Source organism: Sapajus apella, unplaced genomic scaffold (assembly GCF_009761245.1).
Source record: "Sapajus apella isolate SASKATOON/1434 unplaced genomic scaffold, GSC_monkey_1.0 scaffold5, whole genome shotgun sequence".
NCBI classification, from domain to species: domain Eukaryota; kingdom Metazoa; phylum Chordata; class Mammalia; order Primates; family Cebidae; genus Sapajus; species Sapajus apella.
In genome coordinates, this window is record NW_022436945.1 from 5,674,685 (window position 1) to 5,700,830 (window position 26,146).

Below are 26,146 nucleotides of genomic sequence, written 5' to 3' on the forward strand. Positions count from 1 at the left end.
AGTGCATGATTGTGTATGTGCTTGAGCAGTAGAAATGGTTTTGAAGTATCCCCTACTTAAGAACAATTATCTTCGAATGATTCAGCACTCTACAGGAGACAACGATACCTGGCTTGATTTGTATCTTTTATCAAAAAGCCAGATGGAGATCATTTGGCCTGCTGGTGCTCTCAATATAATCTCCCTTGACCAATGAAATAACTAAGATACCGTCACGACAATATTCACCTGATTTCATAACAGATTTTAGGTGGAAAAATGTATATACAATGAAAGAGTGAAATAGGAACATATTTTAAAAATCAGAATCTGGAGAAAAAACGCGGAAAAGCCAAAATTAGAAGCCAGACACTTAGAACAAAATTTCCTCATTAATGAAGAAAGCAAAACTGCGAACTGCCCCCTTGCCCCGCCACGCTGTCCCCAGAATCTGCGGGAGTCGGACGAGAGGGAGAAAGCGAAGCTTGAATTCGTTTCCTGGCAGCCTCACTGGATGTCCACGGGGTCAGCCTCTGCCAGGAGTCATGCACTTATCTGGCTCTTTCCCTTTAAATTTAGGGCTCATCTGTGTGGACACCTCTGTCGCCTGAGAATCTCCCGGGCTGTGTGGGAGGAACCTAGGAGCTCACCTTCTGATGTTCTCGGCCACATTTAAAAACTACTGCTGAGGAAAATTCTATTTTCCCCAAATACTGCAATCCACATTGATAGGCAGGACTTAACCCATGGCCCTGATTTCACTTATGAAATCTTAAGTGCTTATATGTTTGCACTTATATATCACACGAGGTATGGAGAAATCCAAATTTCCTTTCATAGTGGGTAGAAAATCATAGTTACCCGGAATAATTCCTTGCTCACGTAAGGTTCACAGATCATTTTTTCCACATTTGCACCAACGAAAAAGGTAAGAACCACAATGATCATCAATATCCAGCAAAAGAGGAAACTTAATCCAACTCCCCTGGAAAAAAAATATAAAGTTAGTAATTCAACAAAGAATGATTCAATATTACCTATGAGTACTTACTAAATCTACCTATACTCTATAGAGCCTTCACTGTTGTTGAGGTGAAACAGATCAGCCCACCAGGGAGTGACACAGGGCCTGGGGACCTGGAACGGGCAGCTCCAGGGCAGGCGGGAGTGCACTATATAGGGGCCTGGGGCCTGGGAATGAGCAGCTCCAGGGCAGGTGGGGTGCACTGGATAGAGGCCTGGGAACCTGGGGACGGGCAGCTCCAGGGCAGGTGGGGGTGTATTGTGTAGGGTCCTGGGGACCTGGCAACAAGCAGCTCCAGGGCAAGCAGGGTGTACTGTGTAGGGGTCTGAGGACCTGGGGACGGGCAGCTCCAGGGCAGGTGGGGGTGACTGTATAGAGCCTGGGGACCCATAAGCGGTGGCCAATAAAGGGCTGAAAACACAGGAGGACCACAATGCGACTTCTCTCTGAACAAGAGCACTCTTGGCACAGTGTAAAGGACTGGACAGGTGCCAGCATGGATGGGACATCATTCAGGAGGCTGTTATCATGGCCCACGAGGGTAGCCTGAGGGGCAGGAGTGGTGGAGAGTTGATGGATGACAGTGATGTAATACAGGAGGCACAGGAGGCATAAGATAGGAGGCAGCAGGGCTGGGGAAGCCCTGGACACGAGAGGGGAGGCAAGGAAGGACTCCAAGGGCAATGCCAGGGAGCAGTGATGCTCTGGAAGGAAAGAGAAGATGGGCTGGATGTTTGTCTTATTGCCAGAGAGACACTGAGTGGAAAGACTGTGTAGGAGTCAGTATGTTTGAAGCTCAGGTATCTGGGTTTCAGGTGTACATTAGGGAGCCAGCAGCTTAGCCATGATCATTTATCCCCAGGGCTGGCTTGGAGAGAGAAGCAGCCTAGGGCTGGGTCTGGAGGATTTCAACATTTACAAAGACGGGTGGTAGAAGGGGCCCAGCAAACAAGACCAAGATGATGAGGCAGAGAAGTAGGAAGGCAGTCATGTGAGTGTGATGCCACCTAGGGGACAAAAGCAGTGTTTGCAGGAGGAGGGAGTGGTCCGCTGTCATCAGCCAGCGTGCTGTCTACATTATACAGAGAGTCACTGCCAACTTAAAACAAGTGCAGTGATTGAAGGTGGGGGGGGGGGACCAAACTGGAGTGGACTGGGAAGTCAGCAGGAGAGGAGGGACAGGCAGCAAGCGCAGATCACTCCTCTGAGGGAGCTGGTGTGGGGGAAAGGAGAGCTACAGGGGAGAGGCAGTGTGGGCAAAGGGTTTCTGCTTTTATTTTTAAAGGAAGAGAACAGAGCATCATTAAGTGTTGAGTGAAAGTCAAGGAGACAGGAAGAGAATAAAGACATGGAAAAGATAGGGGATGGTCCATTTTATTCTCAGAATCAGGGGGAAGGAATGGGATTGAGAATATAGCTGGCAGGATGAGCCTGATAGAGGAGGCATCCCTCTGCTTCTGGCACTGCAGAGAAGGGGTGGGTGCGCTTGAGAGCAGGTGTGTTTGGAAGTTTGGCGATGGGAGGTTTCAGGATGGCTTCTATTTTCTCTGAGAAGAAGTGGGTAAAGCCATCTGCTAAGAGAGGGGTGAATGAGGGGAAGATGGATGTATCAGAGTGAAAAGATTGTTGCAGAAAAGTGAGGGGGCTGTCAAAAAAAGAGAGAAAGGGAAGGAAGAAAGCGAAAGAAATAAAAGATTTGTCAGACTATGGCAGGTCCATTTGAGACAGGAAATCCTAAGTTTGTAGGGATACCCGATGTAACTGCTGCGTAACTTTTCTCAGCAGTGCTTAGCTGTCCAGGTGTAGACGCAGAGACAGAACAAACTTAAATCAATCTAGGTGCAGTTGCCAAATCAAAGGCCCTCACTGATGCACACTAGGAAGGAGCCTCAGAAGGGCATGGGCTTATGTTTGCAATCGCCACAGCGTGCCCTCTTAAGAGCATGATTCTCCCCAGCTGCAGACACCAAAGTCATAATTACAGTATTTGCACATCTCACTAAAATAAATAGCAAGTAAAGTTCACTGGAAAGGCCTAGGTGAGCCTGACCTCCTCTGACCTACAAGCCTCCTGAATTTGGGAGAACACAAAGAAGTGAGCGAGGGCCACGCCAGGGTCCCTGTCTGAGCATGTGTGTCTGTGTGTTGGACTTAATCAACTCATAACAACCAAGTCAGCTGTCTAAAAAGAGCACCATGACTCTTACTCTAAATCGCATACAGTTAACATCTCCAGCCTTTATTTTCTAAATATACACATTCCCAGATCAGGGGTAGGGAAACCACTGCCCAAGGTCTGTTTTTCTAAGGTTAGTGCGATGATGGCGAATGTGTACTGAAAATATGGAAAAGGAAGAAGAGGAGGAGGAGAATAAGAGTAAGATGAAAGAGCAAAAGAAGATGAAAAAGAATAATAATATGTGACAAAGACTGTATGTGGCCAGGAGAACCTAAAATATTTATTACTTGGCCCTTCTTGGGAAAAGCTTTCTGACTACCCCCAATTTGCAGTTAGGGTAATACACACATCATTTTCTGACCCCTTTCCAAATGCGTTATCTTAGAAACTTTTGTCAACAAATCAGCACAGTCACCTAGTTATCACTTCAGGGGCACGTGATCGTCCACGCATGGATGTGTCGTAACTTACTTGCCCACTCCTCTACAGCTGGACATGTAGGTGGTTTCCAGTGCTTCACTAACTAATACTGCAAAAACACTTCCCTGTTCATGATGCTTCCTTCATAGTTTGGTCTAATTCCTTCACCTATATTCTCCCAAAAATGGAAATTATTGGGCAAAGAGCACTATTGTCTTTTATAGCCCTTGCTATATGGCCTGACAAACTGCTTTCCGTAACCTCAGAAACTGCCACCAGTCATAGGAATGTGCCCAGTTTGTGATACCTGTGGCTGTTCTTAGCATTGCTGTCAATATCTAAAATGGAAAGTTTTATAAGGGGCTTCAAAACATGAGATGCTTGTGCCTTTGTTAGATCCACTTATTTCTGGGAAAGCCTCCTACACCCCCCTGCAACAGATAATACATTCACCACTGCATCCTATTCAGCTGCTAAATTGCTCCTGGGGCCAGGGTTAGCGGCTCACAAATGTAATCCCAACACATTGGGAGGCTGAGGCCGGAGGATCTCTTGAGACCAGGAATTCAAGGCCAGTCTAGGCAACAAAGCAACGCTGTCTCTACAAAAATAAAATAAAAGTAAAATGCTTCTGGGACCCTCTGAAGATACAAGATCAGAGCAGAGTCAGGGCTCTCTGACTTTCTTCCTTCCATATCTTTCACTGACATCCTTTTGGGAGACAAGAATTCCTGCTTGGTTTTGAAACAGACGATGCTCTTGATTGGATGGTGTCACCATTTTTAAAGAGCAGGTGGTGTTTTGGTTGCAGCAAAACTACGTATACTCTTTCTGGTTTCTACAAGCAAGTAAACAGTGTTAAAAAAAGAAACTGCGTTCTTTTAATTAGTCTGATTAGACAGATGACGCTCATATCATCTCCCCCTTTTGCAATTATCCAGTTGTTTACCAGATACCTCAAGAAGTAGAGAATTCTGCCAAGCACAGCAGAGCGCCATGCTGACTGGTGGCATTCAACAATAAAGAAATCATAGCCACCCTAAGTCTGCAGACTCCTTGAAATGAATCTAATAACATCTGACAGTTACCAGCCCTTCTCCTGCTACTGAGATGAATCCTATGGCCTCCACATCATAAGTTTCCATATCTATAGAATTAGTATATCTAAACTAAGGTAGTTTTTAGCCTCCATCAATTTCTTGATAATTTCTCATTTTGTTTTTTTTTTCTTTCAAGTTGGAGATCACATTTTTTGGTTGTATCCCTTTAAAAAGTGTGAATAAAATTTTGATGAGTACACCATTTTTCAGAGCAATTTACCCTTCAAGTAGTTTAAAAAGATGGAAATATATGTGTATATATACACACACCACCAAACACTGACAAACAGCCAAGTATCAGGGTTGTTAAATTTGTAACATTAAAATTAAAATTAATTAAATATTAAAAGCAATGGCAAAAATAGCAATTATTTTTGCACCAAACTAATCTTTTTTTTGTTTAATGTATTTTTGTGTATCTGTGTACATTTGAACAAAAAGGCAAGACAAATTCAGTTTTCCTTGCTGATGTGATTTCTTATTTTTTTCCCTCCCTGTCCAGAGGTACTTGCAGCTTTTCCTTCCTTCCTTCCTTCCTTCCTTCCTTCCTTCCTTCCTTCCTTCTCTCTCTCTCTCTCTCTTTCTTTCTCTTGTTCTTTTTTCAGAGTCTCACTTTGTTACCCAGGCTGGAGTACAGTTGGCATGACGCTCACTGCAACCTTTGCTGAGTTCAAGTGATTCTCGTGCGTCAGCCTCCCAAGTAGCTGGGATTACAGGCATGCAACACCATGCCTGGCTAACTTTTGTATTTTTAGTAGAGATGTGGTTTCGCCATGTTGGCCAGGCTGGTCTTGAACTCCTCGCCTCAAGTGATCTGCCTGCCTCAGCCTCCCAAAGTGCTGGGATTACAGATGTGAGCCACTGCGCCCAGCCAAATATAATTCCTTAAGCGTTGGTCTGTGAGCATCTAGGCTTCTTCATATGTGGATTTCTTTGTCCAAGTCATTAGCTCTAAGGTTATTTTAAGACTCTTGTTAATAAAGACCTATACCATACTGGAGCCTAACTATTTCAGGAAAAGGACTTAGAATCATAGCTTATAAGAAGACTCAGTTATTGTTCCAGTGACCCAAAGTTTTGTTTGTTTGTTGTGTGCGTGTGTGTGAAAATTTGGTTTGAAGACCTGAAGTCTTAAAAAGCAAATTAATCAAATTAAGGCACACCGTCTGCTCTCCAGCCCGCTCACTTGCAGCCCCATGCTAGTGACTTCAGTGGATAAATGAGAGAACATGACTCAGGTTTTGGTTCTTCACTCCCCAAAGGAATTGTTTCGAACCTTAACCACCGCCCTTGAGCGCCATCACACTCCCTACTGCTGATTCTTCATGATCTCATCAAAAAGAGAATACTGACTTAGAACCCACACTGCTTCCTCTCTGCGGAACGTTCAAAGCCAGTACACTACATCCTAGCTGATGTTTCTGGCTCAGGCTCCTGTTGCACCTGGCCCATGCCTGTGATACTTTGTCATACCCACAGAGCCAAGGTTTTTGCAAACACACGAACTTGGAGGTGAATGTCATTAAAGCAGGGACAGTTGCTCCAGTCTTCGGCTGCAGGCTTACCTCTCCCTGCTACCTCGCACCTGTTCTCATGCCTAATCTAGGCTACTTGTCTAAATCCTAAGAGATCTGGCTTGCCTTAGTTCTAAACCAAGTCTCTAGAATTTCAAGGAAGCAATACTGATGTCCCATAGGAGGTTGGCTCAGCCTCTGGTAAGTCAATGAATGAATGAATAAAAAGAAGGAACAACAGAAATCAAGAAAGCAAGCCTAGCTGCTTTTTTTTTTTTTTTTTTGAGACAGAGTCTTACACTGTCGCCTGGGCTGGAGTGCAGTGGTGCAATCTCGGTTCACTGCAGCCTCTGCCTCCTGGGTTCAAGCAATTCTCTGCCCCAGTCTCCTGAGTGGCTAGGATTACAGGTGCCTGCCACCACGCCCAGCTAATGTTTGTATTTTTAGTAGAGACAGCATTTCACCATCTTGGCCAGGTTGGTCTTGAACTCCTGACCTCGTGATCTACCCACCTCAGCCTCCCAAAGTGCTGGGATTACATGCATGAGCCACTGTGCCTGGCCACCTAGCTGCTTTTCAAAGAAGCCTACCATATACAAATAGTGTGCTTAAGCTGGTCTATCAAAATGCAGTTAATTTAGTGTTTTTATTTTTATTTTTTTTACTTTTTATGCTGGTTGAAAATACCCAAATCAAGAAAGGTCCAATCACAGCAAGATCTTTCCTCTTCACGACCTGCGAGCTGGAATCCCATGCAAGTGGCCCAGAGGGTGCCCAGTTCATGTAACACCAGAGTCTGCACTCAGTCTCTCTCCTGCATTCCCACCCCCACGTGACAGAGAGGAGCAGGCACTCACACCATGAGGAAGACGCCCCCGGTGTTGGAGACACAGCCTCGGGTGGTTGGGGTGGCATGCCTGTCATAGCCGCACACGCCACACAGTAAGCCCAGGTAGTAAAAAATCACGATGAGGGTCAGCAGAGAGCAGATGACCAGACCACCCAGCCACCTGGAGAGGAAAGCACAATGTTAGCAGACATGGCACAGGCGACGCCACTCTAACACAAAAGCTGCTGGACTAAGGCTGGAGCCGATGAGTTATTCTTGACCTTCTAAAATCAGAGTCTCCCATCAATTCCTCCAAGGGCAATAATGTTGGGTGAAAAGATCCCCTCCCACCCCTAATCCTCCAATTCAACCAACAGAGAAACGTTTATTTTCATCCTAGGTTTGCATTGTTCTCGTGGTCATGGTCATTGTTCTGCTTCCTTCCTTTGCCTTGACTCCTACAGGTGTCACACAGGGTTCATAAGCATGGCTCACGGAGCTTCTCCAAGGCTACTGATGAAAACGTGCTTAAGATTTTCACGTTCTTTTAAGGTTTCTGATGTTCTAAGTGCCTTTTATAATCTTGATGGCATATGGCTAGATCATCATTAGACTACAGATAAAGAAATACTGGACTACTTTCCCTGGCCTTTTTCCAAAATATTTTGTGGTTGCAGAAATCTTTGGGGCCACTGTGTTCTTTACTGAACCAGATTACGTGGCAGATGCATTGGGTGTTTAGAATTTTATGAGCATCCTAAATCAAATGCCTGCAGAATGCAAATCTCAATTTCATAATGGTCCTGCGAAACATCTTAGAATAATGTATCCTCAATTAGGTCTTACTGGCATTCCCGGAAGGTACAACAACCTTTCCCAGCAGCGAGAGGCATTCAAGGGTGGTAATGCTTCCCAACATTTAAGACACTAAAAAACCAAGAATTTACTTCTGGTGCCTCTTGACAAAAGTCGCCACTGAAGCTTTTCATTCAATTAAGAGCAGTCTCAGTAATTATAGTAATAGCCACAGGCAGCCGTTCTGGGGAGGTTTGTTCCAGACAGTGAGGGCACAAAATTAAATAAACCATGGAGTCTGGCCTCAGAAAACTTTTAAAGAACCATCTGCTTAGTTCAGCTTCTTTTTAAGATAAGCTCATGGGGCGAGGGCAGGGGGAAAAGGAAGGGAGACGGATGGCAGTCAGGTAGACACGTAATGGTACGTTTTCTTCCTGTTTGTGAAGCTCTGATGTCTAATGAGATTGTAAGCTCACTGAGAAAGGGCCTGCCTTCTGTTTGTCTCCTGAGACTTGCTGGGGTGCCCTAGTCCCACAAGGGAATCATGGCAGGTACCCCCTGGAGCTTATTGTTTGTGGGGCAATGACAAAAAGCAGAGTTAGATGGAGCTTCAAAACCCACCTCTGCCATATGCTAGCTAGCCTTAAGTCTCTTCACTTCCCTGAGCCCATCTCCTTGTTATAAATGGAACACAACCCAGGGGAATTTTGTGAGCATTAAAAGAAATGTGTAAAACGTGCTTGGTGGGCACACTGAAACTGACACTGAAACCGTCCTCTAAATGGTAGCAATTGTATTATTTACTTATCTTATGGTCTTGTATAAGAAATAATCCACATGAGAACGAGTCTCTGGACTCCCCATGGGCTTGGGAGTTACAAAGGGTTTAGTGACAGGTCATGGGGCTGAGCTCTTCCGGGAGACAAGTGCATCTTACATAACAGATGATCCTCTAAATTTCTCCAAGTCCCTCCCTCCCCAGGGCTCTGGCTGGGATGTCCACCACCCTCACCCAGGGCCACACCCCACCACTCACATTTTCTAATGGAACAACCAGTGGGCACCACAGTCACTCACCTAAGCTCTGGGAGCAATTCACTAGTTTCAAGGAACAGCTAAGAAAAGGATGCTCCTTCTTTTGGTTGGTTGGTAAGAACCAACCTCTGCATATTTATTTTATAAACCAATGTGAAAAGAATATTTTCCAAATGTCCTTCTTGATTACTTTTAAACTTTAAAATCTCATTACATGTCTCGTTTGATAATTATAACTAATATTCTAGAAACCACTAATGATATCAAAGTTATAAATTATCAAATATTTGGCTCATGAAGGTCCAGTCTTCAACTTAAAATGAAGGTGGAATGCTTTACAAATTTTCATATCATCTGTACACAGGAGTCATGCTAACCTTCTCTGTATTGTTCCAGTTTTAGCATATGTGCTGTCTGGTCAGAGCAAGCACTTCAACTTTTTTAATGAACATAAACTGGGGTTAACACATATCAGGTCATGGCCTCTTGCACAATTTGCTCTCATAAGATTATCTTGAGCTAATGTCAGATTTTTATCTCGTTCTCTATAGAGTTCACTCTCATAGTTCACCAGCTCCAAGGAGACACTCACCAGTATGAATCATACTCTTCCCATGTGGGTAAATGTCTTTGCATGTAACTTTCGGTGTTATTAAGGTAACCAGAGAATTCTGAGAGTATATCCTGAATAGGAAGACGCTGAGTTACATTGTTGATATCTGAACCAATGGAATTCAAGACCCTTTTGATACCTGAAAACAAAGATGCCTTTGTTATGCATTTGCAAACATGGAGGAAATGGAAACTTTGTTTTGGAACCCAACAGAAAAGCCTGAACCACTTTTAATTTTTCCCATGTTATGTATGTGTTTAAAATATGGTAAGATTTTACAACAAGCACAACATAGCCAAGACCACCGAAAAGCAATTACTTAACAAAACAGCAAGCTGTGAGTGCCGACTTTAATGAGATGGTGCTGAAGTCAAGCCAGTTTCCTTTTTCTCCTTACTTTATTTAAAGTAGATCAAGTGATTAAAATGTATGGTGTGCAGACTATGTGCCAGGCACTTTTATAAACGGTAACTCATTTATTCTACTGAGGTAGATATTCTCATTCCTCATTTTACTAACAGTGACGCTGAGGCTCACAGAGATTCAATTAATTGCCCATGGGTCTTTTTAAAAAGGCTCTGGTAATGGGATTGAAACTCAGGTGTCTCTGACTCTAAAGCCCCTGTGACATGCTTTTGGGAAAATAAATAATAATTCCTCCATCTAAGAAATGATATTCGGGGCTGGGCACAATGGCTCACACCTGTAATCCCAGCACTTTGGGAGTCCAAATTGGGAGGATCACCTGAGGTCAGAAGTTCAAGACCAGCCTGACCAATATGGCAAATCCCATCTCTTCTAACAATACAAAAATTAGTCAGGTGTGGTGGCACAAGGCTGTAACTCCAGCTACTCAGGAGGCTGCGGCATGAGAACTGCATCAACCCAGGAGGCGGAGGTTGCAGTGAGCTGAAATCGTGCCATCGTATTCTAGCCTGGGCAACACAGCAAGACTTCCTCTCAAAAACAAAACAAAAAAATGCATTCAGGAACAGAGTAATTCTCCAGGCCCATTAAAAAATAAAACAAACAAAAAACCCAAGTGAATCTGGGTGATATTTTTGTTAAAATTCTACCTGAACAGATTCAAATTGAGACTTCTTAGGAAGTACGTCTGTGTCTTTTCTATGTAAAAATCAATAGTAGTCTCAGTGGCCAAACAGTTTCTTTTGCTCTCAGTCCTAATTTCTCAGACAGGAGTTAAGTTCAAAGAAAACCAATTTTCTGGAAAGTGTCCATCACAACAGGTCCTAAAAATCAAACTCACCTGGGGTGCAGGGTTTCACCTGAACCAATGCTCACACGAGTTCTGAAGCTGGCTTTATCCAAGTGATTCTTTTTTTTTCCAAGTGATTCTTGATACAGACATACTAAGAACACACTAATCAGTTAAAAGTCCACTGATCCTGCAAGAGAGGTAAATCTCTTTGCAGCAGCAGAGACAAGATTAGCAGTTCTCGAAATGTTAACCTGATGCTCCCAGTGAACTTCAGGTAGAGGGTAGAGATGATAGTTTGGTCCAAAATGTAATCACATAAACATGGCAGGAAACTTTTTGTTTTCCTTTTGAGACAGGATCTCACTGCATTGCCCAGGCTGGAGTGCAGTGGCACGATCATGGCTCACTGTAGCCTCAACCTCCTGGGCTCAGGGATCCTTCCATCTCAGCCTCCCAAGTAGCTGGGTCTACAGGTGTGTACCACCATGCTTAGCTAATGTTTTATGATTTTATTTTTTGTAGAGATGGGGAAGTGGAATATCACCACGTTGCCCAGGCTGGTCTTGAGCTCCTGGGCTCAAGTGATCCTCCCGCCTCAGCATCCCAAAGTGCTGCGATTATAGGAGTGAGCTACCACACCCGGCCCTGGAAACTCCTTAAAGTTTGTTTTCCACATAGCTGTGACATCTAGAGATCAAAGACACAGAAGGGAGCAACAGAGTGCCTTCTCCAAATGGCTCATGTGAAAACACCTGAAGATCCTAGGCCAAAATGACTCAGTGGGTCTCTTGGTTACTTCTGAGATTTTGAGATCGGGAATGTCACCTTCCCATCTTCTAGGAGCAGCTCGTAGGGCCCCGGCCTGCTTCTCAGCCTGGCTTGCCCTCACGCACAACATGACTCTAAGACCTTGCTGCTCTGATGACTCTCTATGTGGTTGGTGCCCTCCCTCAACATCTACCCTCTTCAAGCCTCTCTCCATGTCCCCTTTTCCAGGTAGCCTCCCACTAGCATCTCCTCACCTCATTTCCCTGGCACATACCTGATCATGGTGCCAGAGTGTGACAACGTGCTTGCGTGCACATGGCTGGCTAAAGGACAGGCAGAATTCACACCTTATGCATATCATAGCCCGGTGCCTCGCAGAGCCTGGCACACAGTCAGCACTATGTAATTTGTTCAGGTTGGGATGAGACAACCTAAATACGAGAGCTAAGGACATGAAAGTAAACTCCTGCTATCCAGGCTGACAGAGCAGCACTGGCCCAGTCCTAGGAAAATGCTGGCTTGTGCTCAAGCATGACCCCATGCACCATGGGCCACACTCACGCGTGCAGCACACTTTGCTGCGTCAGACTTACAAGGAAGGGCTGCACGTATGGGCAGGAGAGGTCCAGAGAGGGGAAACCGAAAATTAAACACAGACATTAGTGAGCAGGTGGCTGTCTGATGTATAGCATGCATCAGCCTTCAGACATTAGCACACGAAAGTCCAAACCCTGTCCTTAGCATCTTAATATTTTTAAGCAGACTCTTGTATTATACAAAAGGAAACCCACAAAACATCTAAACAGTTATGTAGCAGGATAAAACACTTTTTTTTACTCAAACTCTTCATAGGTCAGAAAACACCATTAGGGAAAAATAATCAAATATCTCTAACATAATATCTTAAAACCACTTACCAGATAACAAGTAGCACTAAAAAGATTTTTACAAAGAAATAAATGATAGCCTTACACAGCTTCAGTGTAAGGCTATCATTTTTCTTTTCTTTTCTTTTCTTTCTTTTTTTTTTTTTTTTTTTTTGAGAGGGAGTCTGGCTCTGTCACCCAGACTGGAGTGCAATTCAGTGCCGTGATCTCAGCTCACTGCAACCCCCATCTCCTGGGTTCAAGCAATTCTCTGCCTCAGCCTCCCAAGTAGCTGGGGTTACAGGTATGCGCCACCACGCCCGGCTAATTTTTGGTATTTTTAGTAAAGACAGGGCTTCGCCATGCTGGCCAGGCTGGTCTCAAACTCCTGACATCAAGTGACCTACCTGACTTGGCCTCCCAAAGTGCTGGGATTACAGGCGTGAGGCACCGCGCCCAGCCCGGAAATTTCTTCTCCAAGCAAATAACCCAGGTTGTTTCCATCCCTGCACAAAGAACTGCTTCTACTGCATTCTCTCCCACCGTATGTTCACCCCAAACCCCATAACCTGAATGCAGCACGATTCAGTAATCTAGCAGAATCCTCTCCCCATTGATTCTGTCTCTCCAAAATTGTAAGCAACCTTAGGAGCCTAAAATACTATTACATCAGCATCAGTGGACAGATTAAAATCTTCCTAATAGACAAAATAAGTCTTTTTGCACAGTATTCCTTTAAAAAGTTTGATTTTAAGTTTGTCTAGAAAATACAATAATCTACAATTTTTTCTTCAGTGAAAATCAGAATGAGTCTCCAAACTGTGGCTGCCGTAGGATCTGAAGGCACACACTCTGGGAACCTGGAGCACACCGTGGCCCTCAACCATGTGGCAGCTGCCGGCAGGGCTGGATGATGATCATCAGTGTTCAGTAACACGTTTGTTCTTGTTTTTAAATCAATGTCACTGAATGAAGTGACGTGATTCTAAAGCTCTGATATTCATTTAGTTTTGATGGTTTTAATGTTAAACTGGTTTTTTTTTGTTTGTTTGTTTGTTTGTTTTTTAAGAGGAAAAGAACAATGCAATACTTGGTAATACATTTCTCCACACTGACCTTCCAATCAGAGAGACACAAAATCACCTCAAATTGTGAATCTCACCTGCTACGACAGACGTGGTTTGGCTTTGTACTCTGTCAGGTATATCATTAAGGGATTGATAGTCCTGAAAAAGATTTCAAAATAAATGGATGTATACAGAAAGTTGAAGACTAGGTGACTAGTCACTCATTTTGCAACTTGGTATGAGTAGAGAAGTAAAATAAAAATACAACATTCATCATAAGGCTGAAATGATCATTATATGGCCATCAAGAACCTAAAAGAATCCCCTTTAGAGAGCATTGTCTTTAAATTATTTTAAAGATCATGTTAGCAGTCAGTCACATCGATCGGCCCCATAATTTTAAAATCAGCATATTTACAAAGAGCCTGGGAACTATGATGGGTACATACATTTATACCAGTGGTTCTCAACTAGGAGAAATTTTGTTCTCAACTGGGGTACGTTTGGCAAAGTCTAAACACATTTTGGTTATCGCAGTTGTGGGGTGCTGCTGGCGCTGTGTGGGTGGAGAACAAGGATGCTAACGAATACCCCACCATGCACAGGAGAGCCCCCACCACTAAGAGGCATGCAAGGTATCAGCAGTGCTGAGGTTAAGAGACCCTGATCAGTACAATATGCCACGTGCAGACAGAAAGTGAATTTCTAAAAACAGAATGTTAGTCTCTAATTAAATATAAAATTAGAGGCTGGGCACGGTGGCTCATGCCTGTAATCTCAGCACATTGGGAGGCCGAGGTGGGCGAATCACCTGAATTGAGTTCAAGACCAGCCTGACCAACACGGAGAAACCCCGTCTCTACTAAAAAAATACAAAAATTAGCCAGTGGTGCATGTGTGTAATACCAGCTACTCAGGAGGCTGAGGCAGGAGAATCGCTTGAACCCAGGAGGCAGAGGTTGCGGTGAGCCAAGGTCACACCATTGCACTGGGCAACAAGAGTGAAACCCCTTCTCAAAAAACAATAATAATAATTAGAATACAGTCAAACAGAAAAAAAAATTATGTCCCAAAACATAGTTTACAGTGGATACAAATTGTGGTGAGGATAAAACAAAAACAAAAAACAACCGTGACAAGCAATAGGGCTTTGGGGCTAAACTTATGAGAGGGAAATATCATTATTTCCAAAGAATTCAACTAAACATCTAGCCTTCCCGCTGGAAGAGGTTTAGTGGGTGTTTCTTCACTGTCCGCCGGTATACTTAGCCATCTGCCAGGGAAAAGTAAAGCACTTTCAACCTTCATAAGATTTATGGCACCAGCCAGTTTCCACCTTAGCCTAGCTACATCAGATGTCACAAAATGAACATCCATGACTCTGTCTCCTCCAAGGAGACTAAGCTACTCAGCATACCAATGCTTGTGTTGGTTTTCTGTGTCTGGACTTGCAGATGTCATGGGGGATTTCGCAGCTGGAAGGTGTCTTACAGATCTCCTGGTTCAATGCCTTCATTTAACAAATGAAGTGACACCAGAGTGCAAAGGCCAAGAAATTTTGAATAACTTGTTCATGGGGCCACTTACTTTGTCAGTAAGTGTCTAATAAACACAAGTAGTAGATAAGTGTTTTACCCATTTATGCTGAAGGTTGCAAATTTTTTTGTGAAAAATCAGAACCTGGCGATGACGTTGGGCAGTAGGATATAAATAACTCCCACAGCTTAGCATTCCAATAATGGAACACTAGGCATAAATAGGTTAATAGAGAGTTGAGATTTTTTACATCCGTGCTAAAAGACAGAGTCAAAAATAAAACTATTCTCCCGTCTTCCCATAGGCCCTGGAACTCTACTGAATCATAAGCTATAAAGAAATACTCAGTATCTATTGGTTGAATAAACAGCAACATTTGGTAAGCTACTGGGGAAGTCAGGGTATTCCAGACCAATGCTGTCCCTGCCTTTTGGGGGGTTTACAGTCCAGTGGTGGGAAAGGAAATAATTACAGTTATGAGGAACTTAACAGAGAATATTTCCAATGCTGTAAGAATGTATTAAAAAGGGTTTGACCTAGTCAAGAACCCCAGGAAAGCCCTATTAAGAAGGTGACATATAGACCGGGCGCGGTGGCTCACGCCTGTCATCCCAGCACTTTGGGAGGCTGAGGTGGGTGGATCACCTGAGATCAGGACTTTGAGACCAGGCTGGCCAACATGGCAAAATCCCACCTTTACTAAAAATACAAAAATTAGATCGATGTGGTGGAGGTCACCTGTAAACCTAACTACTTGGGAGGCTGAGGCATGAGAATCGCTTGAACCCAGGAGGCAGAGGTTGCAGTGAGCCAAGATAGCGCCACTGCACTCCAGCCTAGGCAACAGAGCAAGACTCTGTCTAAAAAAAAAAAAAAAAAAAAAAAAAAAAAAAAAAGGAGAAGGATGTGATATATGAAGCTTAAAAAACTAAGTAGCAGCCAGGTGCAGTGGCTCATGCCTGTAATTCCAGCACTTTAGAAGGCCAAGGTGGGCAGATCACTTGAGGTCAGGAGTTCGAGACCAGCCTAGCCAACATGGTGAAACCCTGTCTCCACTGAAAATACAAAACTTAGCCAGGCATGATGGTGCACAGTTGTAATCCCAGCTACTTGGGAGGCTGAGGCAGGAGAATCACTTGAACCCAGGAGGCAGAGGTTGCGGTGAGCTGTGATTGCAACAGAGCGAGATTCCCTCTCAAAACAAAACACACAAAAGGGAGTAACTAGGCTACTAGGAGGGAGGAAAGAAGACAGTGCCAAGCAGAGGAGAGAGCATGTGCAAATGTGTGAAAGCGGGAAAGAATGACAAGAAAACCAGCATAGCTGACCCACTAGCAGAGGGGGACAGCATTTCTTAGTAGAATCAGTGTGGGGTTCAGCGTCACACCCACTACGTTCTGAGGCTTAGGAAAGCAGAGGTCATGTTCCTCTTGATCTCTCCTGGTCTTAGCGTGGCACTTTACACATAATAGGTGCTTAACAAAAATTTTGGGAACTGGAATGATGAACACAGTTGCCTGGAAGGTCATGACTATCACCCTTCTTAGCAACCCTTCTCTAGAATTTCACTGCTTTTTTGCTATTTCCTATTTTCTTAAGTACTAGACCACCCTTTAAAACTATATAAAATCAGTGATTATATTTATTCCAAATAACATACCTTTTGGACCAGGCCATCCAAATCTGTTCTAAGAACGTTATTCACGTTGTTAAGTTCTGCATCCACAAGAGGAAGCTGAAAATTTATGAAACAAAATAGAAGATGAGGTTGTTACCTTCAAAACAATTCCTCATGAAGAAAGAAGTCATTGTATATCTAAGTCCCAAAGCATCTATACTATAGGGTACAGTTGCAGTTTGTATTTATTTTTCCCAAATAATACTCTATTATTAGCCACGTGTGGTGGTGGGCGCCTGTAATTTTCTTCTATTTCAGTATACATTTTCTTCTATTTCAGTGTACATGGTTAATAGACTAGGCATATCATTTAAAATATTTTTTAATTCTTAAAAATAATACTCTATTATTTGGCAAAAACACAGCTCAGATCCTCCTTGGCAAGCACTACTTTTTTGATGTCTGGAGGTCTCTTGCTATAATCAGCTAAAAAAATGAGGCAAAGAAGCTGGGTATGGTGGCTTATGCCTGTAATCCCAGCACTTTGGGAGGCCTAGGCAGGTGGATCACGAGGTCAGGAGTTCAAGACCAGCCTGGGCAATATGGTGAAACCCTGTCTCTACTAAAAAATACAAAACTTAGCCTGGCGTAGTGGCATGTGCCTGTAGTCCCAGCTACTTGTGACGCTGAGGCAGAGGAATCACTTGAAATCGGGAGGTGGAGGTTGCAGAGAGCCAAGATTGTGCATCTGCACTCCAGCCTGGGCAACAAAGTGAGAGTGTCTCAAAAAAAAAAAAAAAAAAAGGCAAAGAAATTTAACACAGATGTAATATATAGGACCTTACAATTTCAAATACTAAAGGCAGTTCAATAAAATTGTAAAAAACTTTTTTAAAGTGACTTTTAAAATCAATGTAGTCAGTGTTTACACTGGTGAGTAATCTGGAATAGTTTTTCCACTTACAGCATTATACATGGATTTGAAGTGCTCTAACTCTTACCAATACTGGAACAAATTCATATGCCTCTGACATGATATCCAAGGACCTAATATCACTACTGTAATATTTCCCTGGCAAATATGAGTAACTTTAATCCCATACTGAAGATCATTCTACAAAATAAATGGCCCATTCAAAAACGTCTATGGTTGAACTAATTTACACTCCCACCAACAGTGCAAAAGTGTTCCTATTTCTCCACATCCTCTCCAGCATCTGTTGTCTCCAGATTTTTTAATGATCGCCATTACCAATGCAAAAATTTTGCATGTTCTTCACGTGTACCCCAAAACCTAAAATGCAATAAAATAAATAAATGGGGAAAAAAAAAGTCTATGTCACAAAAGAAAAGACACACTCAGAAACTGTTCCAGATTAATGTGAATGAATAGAGACATGGCAATAAATGACAATGTTTGATTCTGGGCTGGACCCGGGACTGGGAAAAAGAGAAGATAGTTTTAAAAGGCGTTGTTGGAAAGATCAACATTTGAGTGGACGCTGTGGGTTCAGTGATAGCGTCGGGTCAATGTTATATACCCTAATTTTGATCATTATATAATGATTATGTAAAGGTAGGAAGGTCACTGAAATATTTGGGGGTAAAAAGGCATGATGTCAACAACTTATTCACAACTTACCATTTGAGAAAAGAACAAAATGCATATTATTTTATGCATATTAAATGATATGAACAGACAGATAAACTGATACGACATGATAAAGCAAATGGAGCAAAATGGTGACCCTTGAAGTATGTGGCCAGAGGGTGTGAACAGGGATCCATGCACTCATCTTGCAAGTTTTCCACATGTTTGATAGAACATTAAAAATAAAAAGCGCCCCCCAAAAGGATCTATCTCAAACAACTCAGATGCAACTAAGCTCTAAAAAGCTCTTCAATCAAAAAATGATTACAGTGATATTCAGACATGAATATTCAGATGTTGCATGTGAAATGTTTGAAAAAAAAAATGGAATGAAGTGTAAATGTGAGAAACAGTATATCTATACTAAAATGTTATTTTATATAAAATGTGAGGCAGCCATGCACGGTGGCTCATACCTGTAATCCCAGCATTTTGGGAGGCTGAGGCGGGCAGATCACTTGAGGCCAGGAGTTCGAGACCAGCCTGGCCAATATGGCATAACCACATCTCTACTAAAAATGTGAAAATTAGCCAGGCATAGTGGTGGGTGCCTGTAATCTCAGCTACTCAGGAGTAGCTGAGGCAAGAGAATTGCTTGAACTCGTGGGGTTGGAGGTTGCAATGAGCTGAGCATGCCACTGCACTCCAGCCTGGGCAACAGAGTGAGACTTTATCTCAAAAAAACAGTGAGATGGATATCTAACTAAATAAGCTAGACATCATTAATAGACACGGTGATTTTATCTACATCTCAGAACTTTATATATTCAAGTTGTTCCAAATTCTTTTTAAAAAATCTTTTCTTTGGGAAAATGGGGGTATTTTCTTCTATTTTAGTGTACATGCTTAACAGAATAGGCACATCATTTAAAATATTTTTTAATTCTTAAAGGCCTACATGAATATATCCTGTTTCCTTTTTTCTTTGTAAAGCTAAATTAATTCTAATATGTTTCAATCAATGGTAGAGAACTCCCACAAAGGGGTTCCCTTTTACCCCTTTGCTCCTGCTGTGGTCCAATATGGTAATCAAATGACCCAGGAAGGCTGACAGAGGCCAGGGGCTAACTGTTCTTCAAGTCAGGTCACCATGCACTGCATAGGTCACCCACACTTAGTCCTGCCCGGCAGTCCCCAGCATGCTGCCCTTGACTATGCCATGCTCATGGCTGCTCACCTGCCTCAGTTCAGGGTTGCTATTCAACTGGTTTAGAGACAGTCTGATGCTGTTGCAGGTTTCACTTGTTGGACGCACAGAGCACAGAGGGTCATTGAGAGAGCCCCGCAGGCTAGTTTTCACGCTGGTCAGACTGCTGCTAAGCTGGGTACTTTGTTGGTGCAAGCTCTTCAAGGTGCTGTTCATGTTCTCCAAGGCCTCTTTGGTCTCTTTGATTGCTGTAGAAACACAGCCCGCTTCAGAACAGACATGCAAGTCCCTTCTCATCTACAAAAGTGTGTTTAAAGGGACTTGGGATGGACTGGTAAATGACTTCAGATGGCAGTGAGGGGGCACACTGCGAGGGGCAGTCTGGGAAGGGAATACAGGAGCATTGCTAGGCTGTTCTAACAGCTGCTCCCACCAGCTCCGCTCTCCCACTTGGGGTCTCTTTCTGACGAGAAGCCGGGGGCAAGCACCAACCTGGGAGTGTGAGGGGACACCTCAGTGCAGCAGTAACTGGCCAGCAGTGGCCAGCAAAGTCTTCACCACCCAGCCTCAGAGAGGTCAGTCCAAACGAGCCAATCCCAGCAGTTTAAATGCACATCAAAATGGATTACACATCCAGACATACTTTAACTTTGATTATTCTAAGAGATGAAATCAAAACTAGCACAGTAGTTAAGTGCATGGTTTTAGTTTCAGGCAGGTCTAGGCACGGATCTCAGCTTTGATATTTGCTGTGTGATTAAAAATAGACTCCTGATCTGCTCTGAGCCAATTTCCTCATCTTCAAGTTCTGAAACACCACCGTATTCATCATGAAACAAGGGGATTAGATCAATCAGATGCAAATGCCTCAAAGGCAGTGGTCTATCTATTTAAATTTGGAAGCCCCACCACCTAGGGCACATTCTCATACAGAAAGTCCCCAACTAACAATAGTTCAATTTATAATTTTTCAACTTTATCATACTGGAAAGTTATATGCATTCAGTTAAAACTGTACATCGAAGTTTGAATTTTGAACTTTCCCCTGGCTAGTGATATGGGGAAGGATACTCTCTTGCAATGGCAGAAAGCCACAGCTCCGTCAGCCATGTAATCAAGAGGGCAAACAAGCCATATTCTACAGTGTATTAAAAGCATCTTCAACTTATGATGTTTTTAGTTCACCTTGAGTTTATTGGGATGTGACCCCATTGCGTATGTGGAGAGGCATCTGTACTAGGAAATCCAGAATAAGTGTTTGCTGTCCTGATTTCTCTGGATGGTGGAGCTCCATACACACAACTAGGGAGGTAGGGAATTATAACTTTTTTCTACAGTGGTAAAGATATGAAATTTAAATTAGAGATTGTTCTTCTAAGCCAATAAATCTTCTTGGTCAGGGCTTTGCTCTGTGGCTCACAGAACAAAGCATGGAGGATCAAGCTGCAATTGGGTGTTTCAAGGAAAAGTATGAATGTCCTTAAAAACTGGCTTCCCACCCTTTCCTGGCAGCCACATAACACATAATACTTGAGGGTTCAAACCACACACAAACACACACACACACACACACACACACACACACAAACACACACACAAACACACACAGACACACACATAAACACAGAAACACACACACAGACACACACACACATAAACACACACACAAACACAGACACACACACACACAAACAGACACACACACACAGACACACACACACATAAACACATACATACACGCACACAGACACACAAACAGACACATACACACACAGACACATACATAAACAAACACAGACACACACACACACACAAACACACACAGACACACAGACACACACATAAACACACACAGGCACACACATTTTAAAAATGTTTGTGTTGAGTCTAGCCAAAAGTAGCCCGAGGTTGCATCCCAGTTTTGCTGGTACCTTGCTGCAGCACATTTGGCAGACTCTCACTTCTCAGGACCTCGATCTCATCTATAAATTAGGGAGTGGGTTGGGTCCCCTCCTGGTTACTAGAAGAGTCTGATTCTAGGCTGTGCCCTAATAGCTTCTGGGGCTGAGCTCTTAGGCGATGGCATCCCCCATGCTAACTAGGTACTGCAACAGAGCTAGTTTTGAGGATGTACCCAGAGAGCTGCGGAGGCTTCCAGAATTACACTGTATCCTCCTTGGCCTCAAATTTCTATCAAGTTACCTGGATAGAAAAGCTTAAAATCTGTTTCAAACAGTATTTTTTCTTGAATTTCAGTCTAATCATAGCTTAGCAATATTTAAGATGATAATACTTAGAACTACCGAAGAGTACCCTGCAGATCAGTTTTGCATCTCGCCCACCTGTCATCCAGTTTTATCGGGGAAGCATGAAGCCTGGTATCTGACTTTTAGTAGAAGCTCAGTAAATACTGATCACAGCCAAACAAAAAGAGCTCAGCTGCAGCCAGAACTACACAGAAGAATGCAAACAGCATGCTAAAACACACTTCACATTTTAATGTTCTGTGGTTTGCTCCTCACAGCCCTTTCCACTTTGACTTCAAGATATAAGTTATCTTAAGGCTAGAACCACCACCACCACCAACAGAGAATGACAGATGATGAAATGAATGCATGGCCCAGGAAATGTGTGTTAAGCGCTGTTCACAGACATTCTAGGCTATGGATAATATTCTGTCATGTCACAGGGAGGACTCAGAAGTAATAAATACATGTTTTCCAAAAGCTTCAAAGCATTTTATGTCTATGAACTATTAACTGGGTTGTAACTCTGAGAGTCCTTCCCGGCCCATGAAGATCATATATATTATGAATCTGAAGTAAGTAGAAAAGATATCTCAGATTCTCTATTTTAGTTAATTAACCTTTTACTAGCCCATAGCATATTTCCTTTATAGGTCCTAATCTGCAGTCCAAATATGATTTGCACACCGAAATGACTACATGTTTCTGCTCTTTCTAAAACCCACTAAACACATAGGGCTGCGAAGTACTTTTAGCAAAAAAAAAAAAAAAAAAATTGCTTGAGTAGTTTATTAAGCATGTTTTAAGAAGTTCTGGCAACACCAGAGGCTAAATTTTAACTTATTCAGGCTGAATTTTAGGAAAAATAAAACAAAAAAGAACTTTAATAATAACACAGGAGGCACTGAAGAGAGAAAGAAAATCTTTGAATTATCTTTTATCTAAAAAGTACTATAATTTAGTTGTTAAAAATTGCGAGAGCATTGGACAAAAAGTAAAGGTATGCATCAACCACACCATCATTCATATACTTTTGCCCAGCCTTCACCGTTACTTAATTTGTGGCTGGAAGAGATCTTGGATCTCCTCAATACGGGAACACAGTATCTGTGATCTCTTCAACATTGCAATCACGTAACATATGTGATCTTGGTGGCCCTGGAATGACTCCCAGAGTTACAACCCAGTTAATACATTATAGACATAAAATGCTTTGAAGCTTTGAAAAACGAAAAGATCTTGTTCAATATTCTGAACACACTGATGCACGAGGGTTCTGGGGTGCAGGGATGCTTGGCATCATCTGTGGCCATGTGAACACTTGAATCCCAGATTTCCAACTCCCCTTCCAAAGGTGCACATGTTGCTTCCTCATGGATGTCACCACAGCACCCTCCATCTTAACACCCTTCAAGGTACTAAGTTCCATCTAGGGTGATCCAGGTAACACAGACTTTGGCTAAAATGGGGTCTGAATCCCAACTCCACCACTTCCCAGCTGTGCAGTTGCTATGAACTGAGTATGAATCCCCCATCCATATGTTGAAGCCGTAACCACTAATGTGACCTTTAGAGAGGTAACTGAAGTTAAATAAGGTCGTAAGGGTGGGTCCCTAATCCAACAGAACTAATGTTCTTAAAGTAGAGGAAGAGACATCAGAGATGAGTGTCCCAGACAGGAAGTGAGACTGGAATGACAAACAGGGGCCTGGTGCACAAGGGAAGAAGGAGCGGGAGAGGGAGGGAAGGAGAGAGGAAGAAAGGAGGGAAGAAGGGAAGGAGGAAAAGAAAGGGATGGAGGGAAGGAAGGTGGAAGAAAGAAAAGAAAGAATGGAGAAGCCACATGGAAATGGCCAGAACAGGAAGGCAGGAGGCAACAGTCTCTGAGGTCACATCCCTTCTCTGGGCCTCAGTTTTCTTGCCTGGAAAGAAAATGGTTGGTAATGAAGAGAACAGATGTCTAGAGAAATCTAAGGCATCAACAGCAGGGGATGTTGTTCGTGATGTTGTTGTCAATGCTGAGAATGTTATTGTTGGCTGGACCCTTTGCATGGTCAAGGACAAGGAGAGGCCCTTCAATTAGTTAGGACTTATCACAACAACTCCTGGCCTGTTATGCACATCCCCGTTTCCGCACGTTTGTCTCAGTTGCTGAACTATAAGGAAAGCCAAAAGGAACAGGAATAATTTTCCAATTTCCATGCAATTCTCTTCTTTAAGGACTATGTTCTCAGGAATGCTAGCTCATGAAAATAAAATTCATATTGGCAAAATCAACATTTTACATAGATGTAATTGTCCTCTTCATTACGTACCCAGCAGGGACATTTCTCTCAACATTTGGAAGGGCCTGGGAGGTCTTTTTTCATTACAGTGGAGCACGCAGTTTATTAAAATCGGTACATCTGTCATTGTGTCATTGACCATGGAGGCTTAAGATATGTATTTATATTCCTTGCTTCTAAGTTTCTCTTTCAAGAAGGAAAAAGGAATCAATTGCCTTCAAATGACCTGAATGTCTATAGGTTACTTGTCTTCTTTATTAGGGGTCAACAAACTTTTTCTATAAAAGGCCAGGTAGTAAATATTTTAGGCTTTGTGGGCTATACTATGTTCCAACGACTCAGCTCAGCCATCACAGCACGAAAACGGCCACAGATGATATCTAAACAAATGTGTATGGCTGTGTTCCAATAAAACTTTGTTTACAAAAACAGGTGGTGGGCCCCTAACAAATTCTGCCCCTGTCATCTCAAATGGCAACAGCTTTGGCAGAAGCTTTAATAAAGAACACAATCAAGCTATTGTAACACAGCGTCTTGATCTGAACTGCCTGCATGGCCATGGACGGTGGCTCTCCCCAAGCCAGCTCTCAGGGAGCAAGGAAAGAGTGAGTGAGGCTGCCAAGCGCAGGGACTTCTGGGTGAAACTTTCTTTGGTCATTTTTGCCTGTTGCTTACCTGTTGCCATGGACTTAATCTCATCGAGAACAGGGATGATGTTGGGTCTCAGTCGGTCAAGAATTCCGCCGCCTAGCACTGAATTGATACCTACATGCAAATGAGCACAGGGACGGTGAGGGTGGCCTCTGCTCGTCTCTCCACCCCAACCTCATTCTCTCCACACTGCCTCAGCCTCTCCTGCTGCAAAACCCATCTGCATCCTGGACCCTGTCTAGGGGTGGACTCGTGTATGGAGATTTCTCTTCGGGGTCTCCGCACCAACTGTCCCGCAGGGAAAAATTAATCACTACAGACTCACAGACCCAGCATTCACTTATACCAGGAACATGGTGCTATCATCTTGCCCAGTATGTAACTGCCTGTGTCTCTGATCTCTTCGGCTAGACCGGGGTTCGCACTGGGACTGCACTCTGGGCGGGGAGGGGAGCTGTCGTGCGCATTATGGGATGTTTAGGGGCATCCCTGGCTTCAACATGCTAAATGTTGGTAGAAGTGTCCCCACCCCACCTTCACTGTGACAACCAAAAATGTCTCCAGATGTCACCAAATGTGCCAGATGTCACCCCTCCAGTTGAGAAGCACTAAGCCAAACCTTGGCCTTCAGGGTTGAGCCCTCTCCACCTGCCATTTCTGAAGCCACTGGTTTCTCTGAGGAGCTCGCTGTGTCTGTGCAGGGCACCTGGCAGGAAAACAATCTTTCCCTCATGAAGGAAATGGAGAATGGGCGCTTGTGACTACAAGAATACGAACGCCTTCCAATGAACGTAAAATGAAAAAACAAAAAGTCCTGCTGCCTGGGAAAAAGACGCCTTCGATAAGTGATAGATTCTAATCGCTGAGTAACAAATGGTATGTTGGCAATAAGGCTAGGGAATCATCTTTCTGTCTTCCCCCGACTTTCACATATGTAATCTCTTAGTTCATGTTCTATGAGAGATGAATTAAAACAAAGAAACAAAAAAAAATGTGAAGCAACTTTAAATTTTACTCACTGTTCAGATCTAAGAATGCCTTGTCCTTGGTCGTGTTGTACTGGGCCAATATATATTTGATTTGCTGAAAAAGAACATTATGTTACACCTCCCCTTCTAATGTCCAAAGGCAATACAAGGACAAAAAGAGATTTAATATACAAAAGTTATCCTGAATCAGAACATTTTGAGGCAACCAAGTTCTTAGAGACTTTTCTACTTTCTAACACGTTGGTACCATGAGCATCACAAATTTAGGCTGATTCCTGCCCAGACACTTTTTAAAACAATGTCCTGAATAGGTAAATTCATCAACATGCTTCTGGAATACAGAAAAATATATCTGGGGAAAAAAGGGGACGTCCTCTCCAATCCCCACCCTTCAACCATCCCATTGCCCTTCTCTAAAGACAATTTGTGTGTCCATGAGTACGTGTGCGTGTGTGTATGTGTGTGTGTGTGTGTGTGTGTGTGTGAGATAGACAGTGTGTGTGTGTGTGTCCTTCCCAAGAAATCTGACATACCGATGTAGACATTAGCAAATGGATGTTTATAAAGCTGGACGGTTTCATTACAAGCGTAACTTTGTACAAGTGATGGAAAGTT

At 43.1% G+C, this 26,146-nt stretch overlaps 1 protein-coding gene and 1 non-coding gene across 20 annotated transcripts in view; both read right to left on the reverse strand.

The window, feature by feature from the left end:
• The window catches only part of PROM1 (prominin 1), a 105,217-nt gene that overhangs the window by 24,392 nt on the left and 54,679 nt on the right, over window positions 1–26,146 (reverse strand). For all 19 annotated transcript variants that reach the window (XM_032273030.1, XM_032272987.1, XM_032273024.1 and 16 more), the window contains 8 exons: window positions 25,562–25,625; window positions 24,567–24,656; window positions 19,391–19,608; window positions 16,605–16,679; window positions 13,504–13,567; window positions 9,468–9,627; window positions 7,074–7,226; window positions 841–964 (listed from right to left, as the gene is read on the reverse strand). In XM_032273030.1, coding sequence (XP_032128921.1) covers window positions 841–964; window positions 7,074–7,226; window positions 9,468–9,627; window positions 13,504–13,567; window positions 16,605–16,679; window positions 19,391–19,608; window positions 24,567–24,656; window positions 25,562–25,625 — 948 coding nt within the window. The remainder of the gene's footprint in view (window positions 1–840; window positions 965–7,073; window positions 7,227–9,467; window positions 9,628–13,503; window positions 13,568–16,604; window positions 16,680–19,390; window positions 19,609–24,566; window positions 24,657–25,561; window positions 25,626–26,146) is intronic.
• LOC116548899 lies at window positions 9,195–9,306 on the reverse strand. Its single transcript, XR_004267609.1, has one exon. It is a non-coding gene; the product is annotated as a U6 spliceosomal RNA (small nuclear RNA).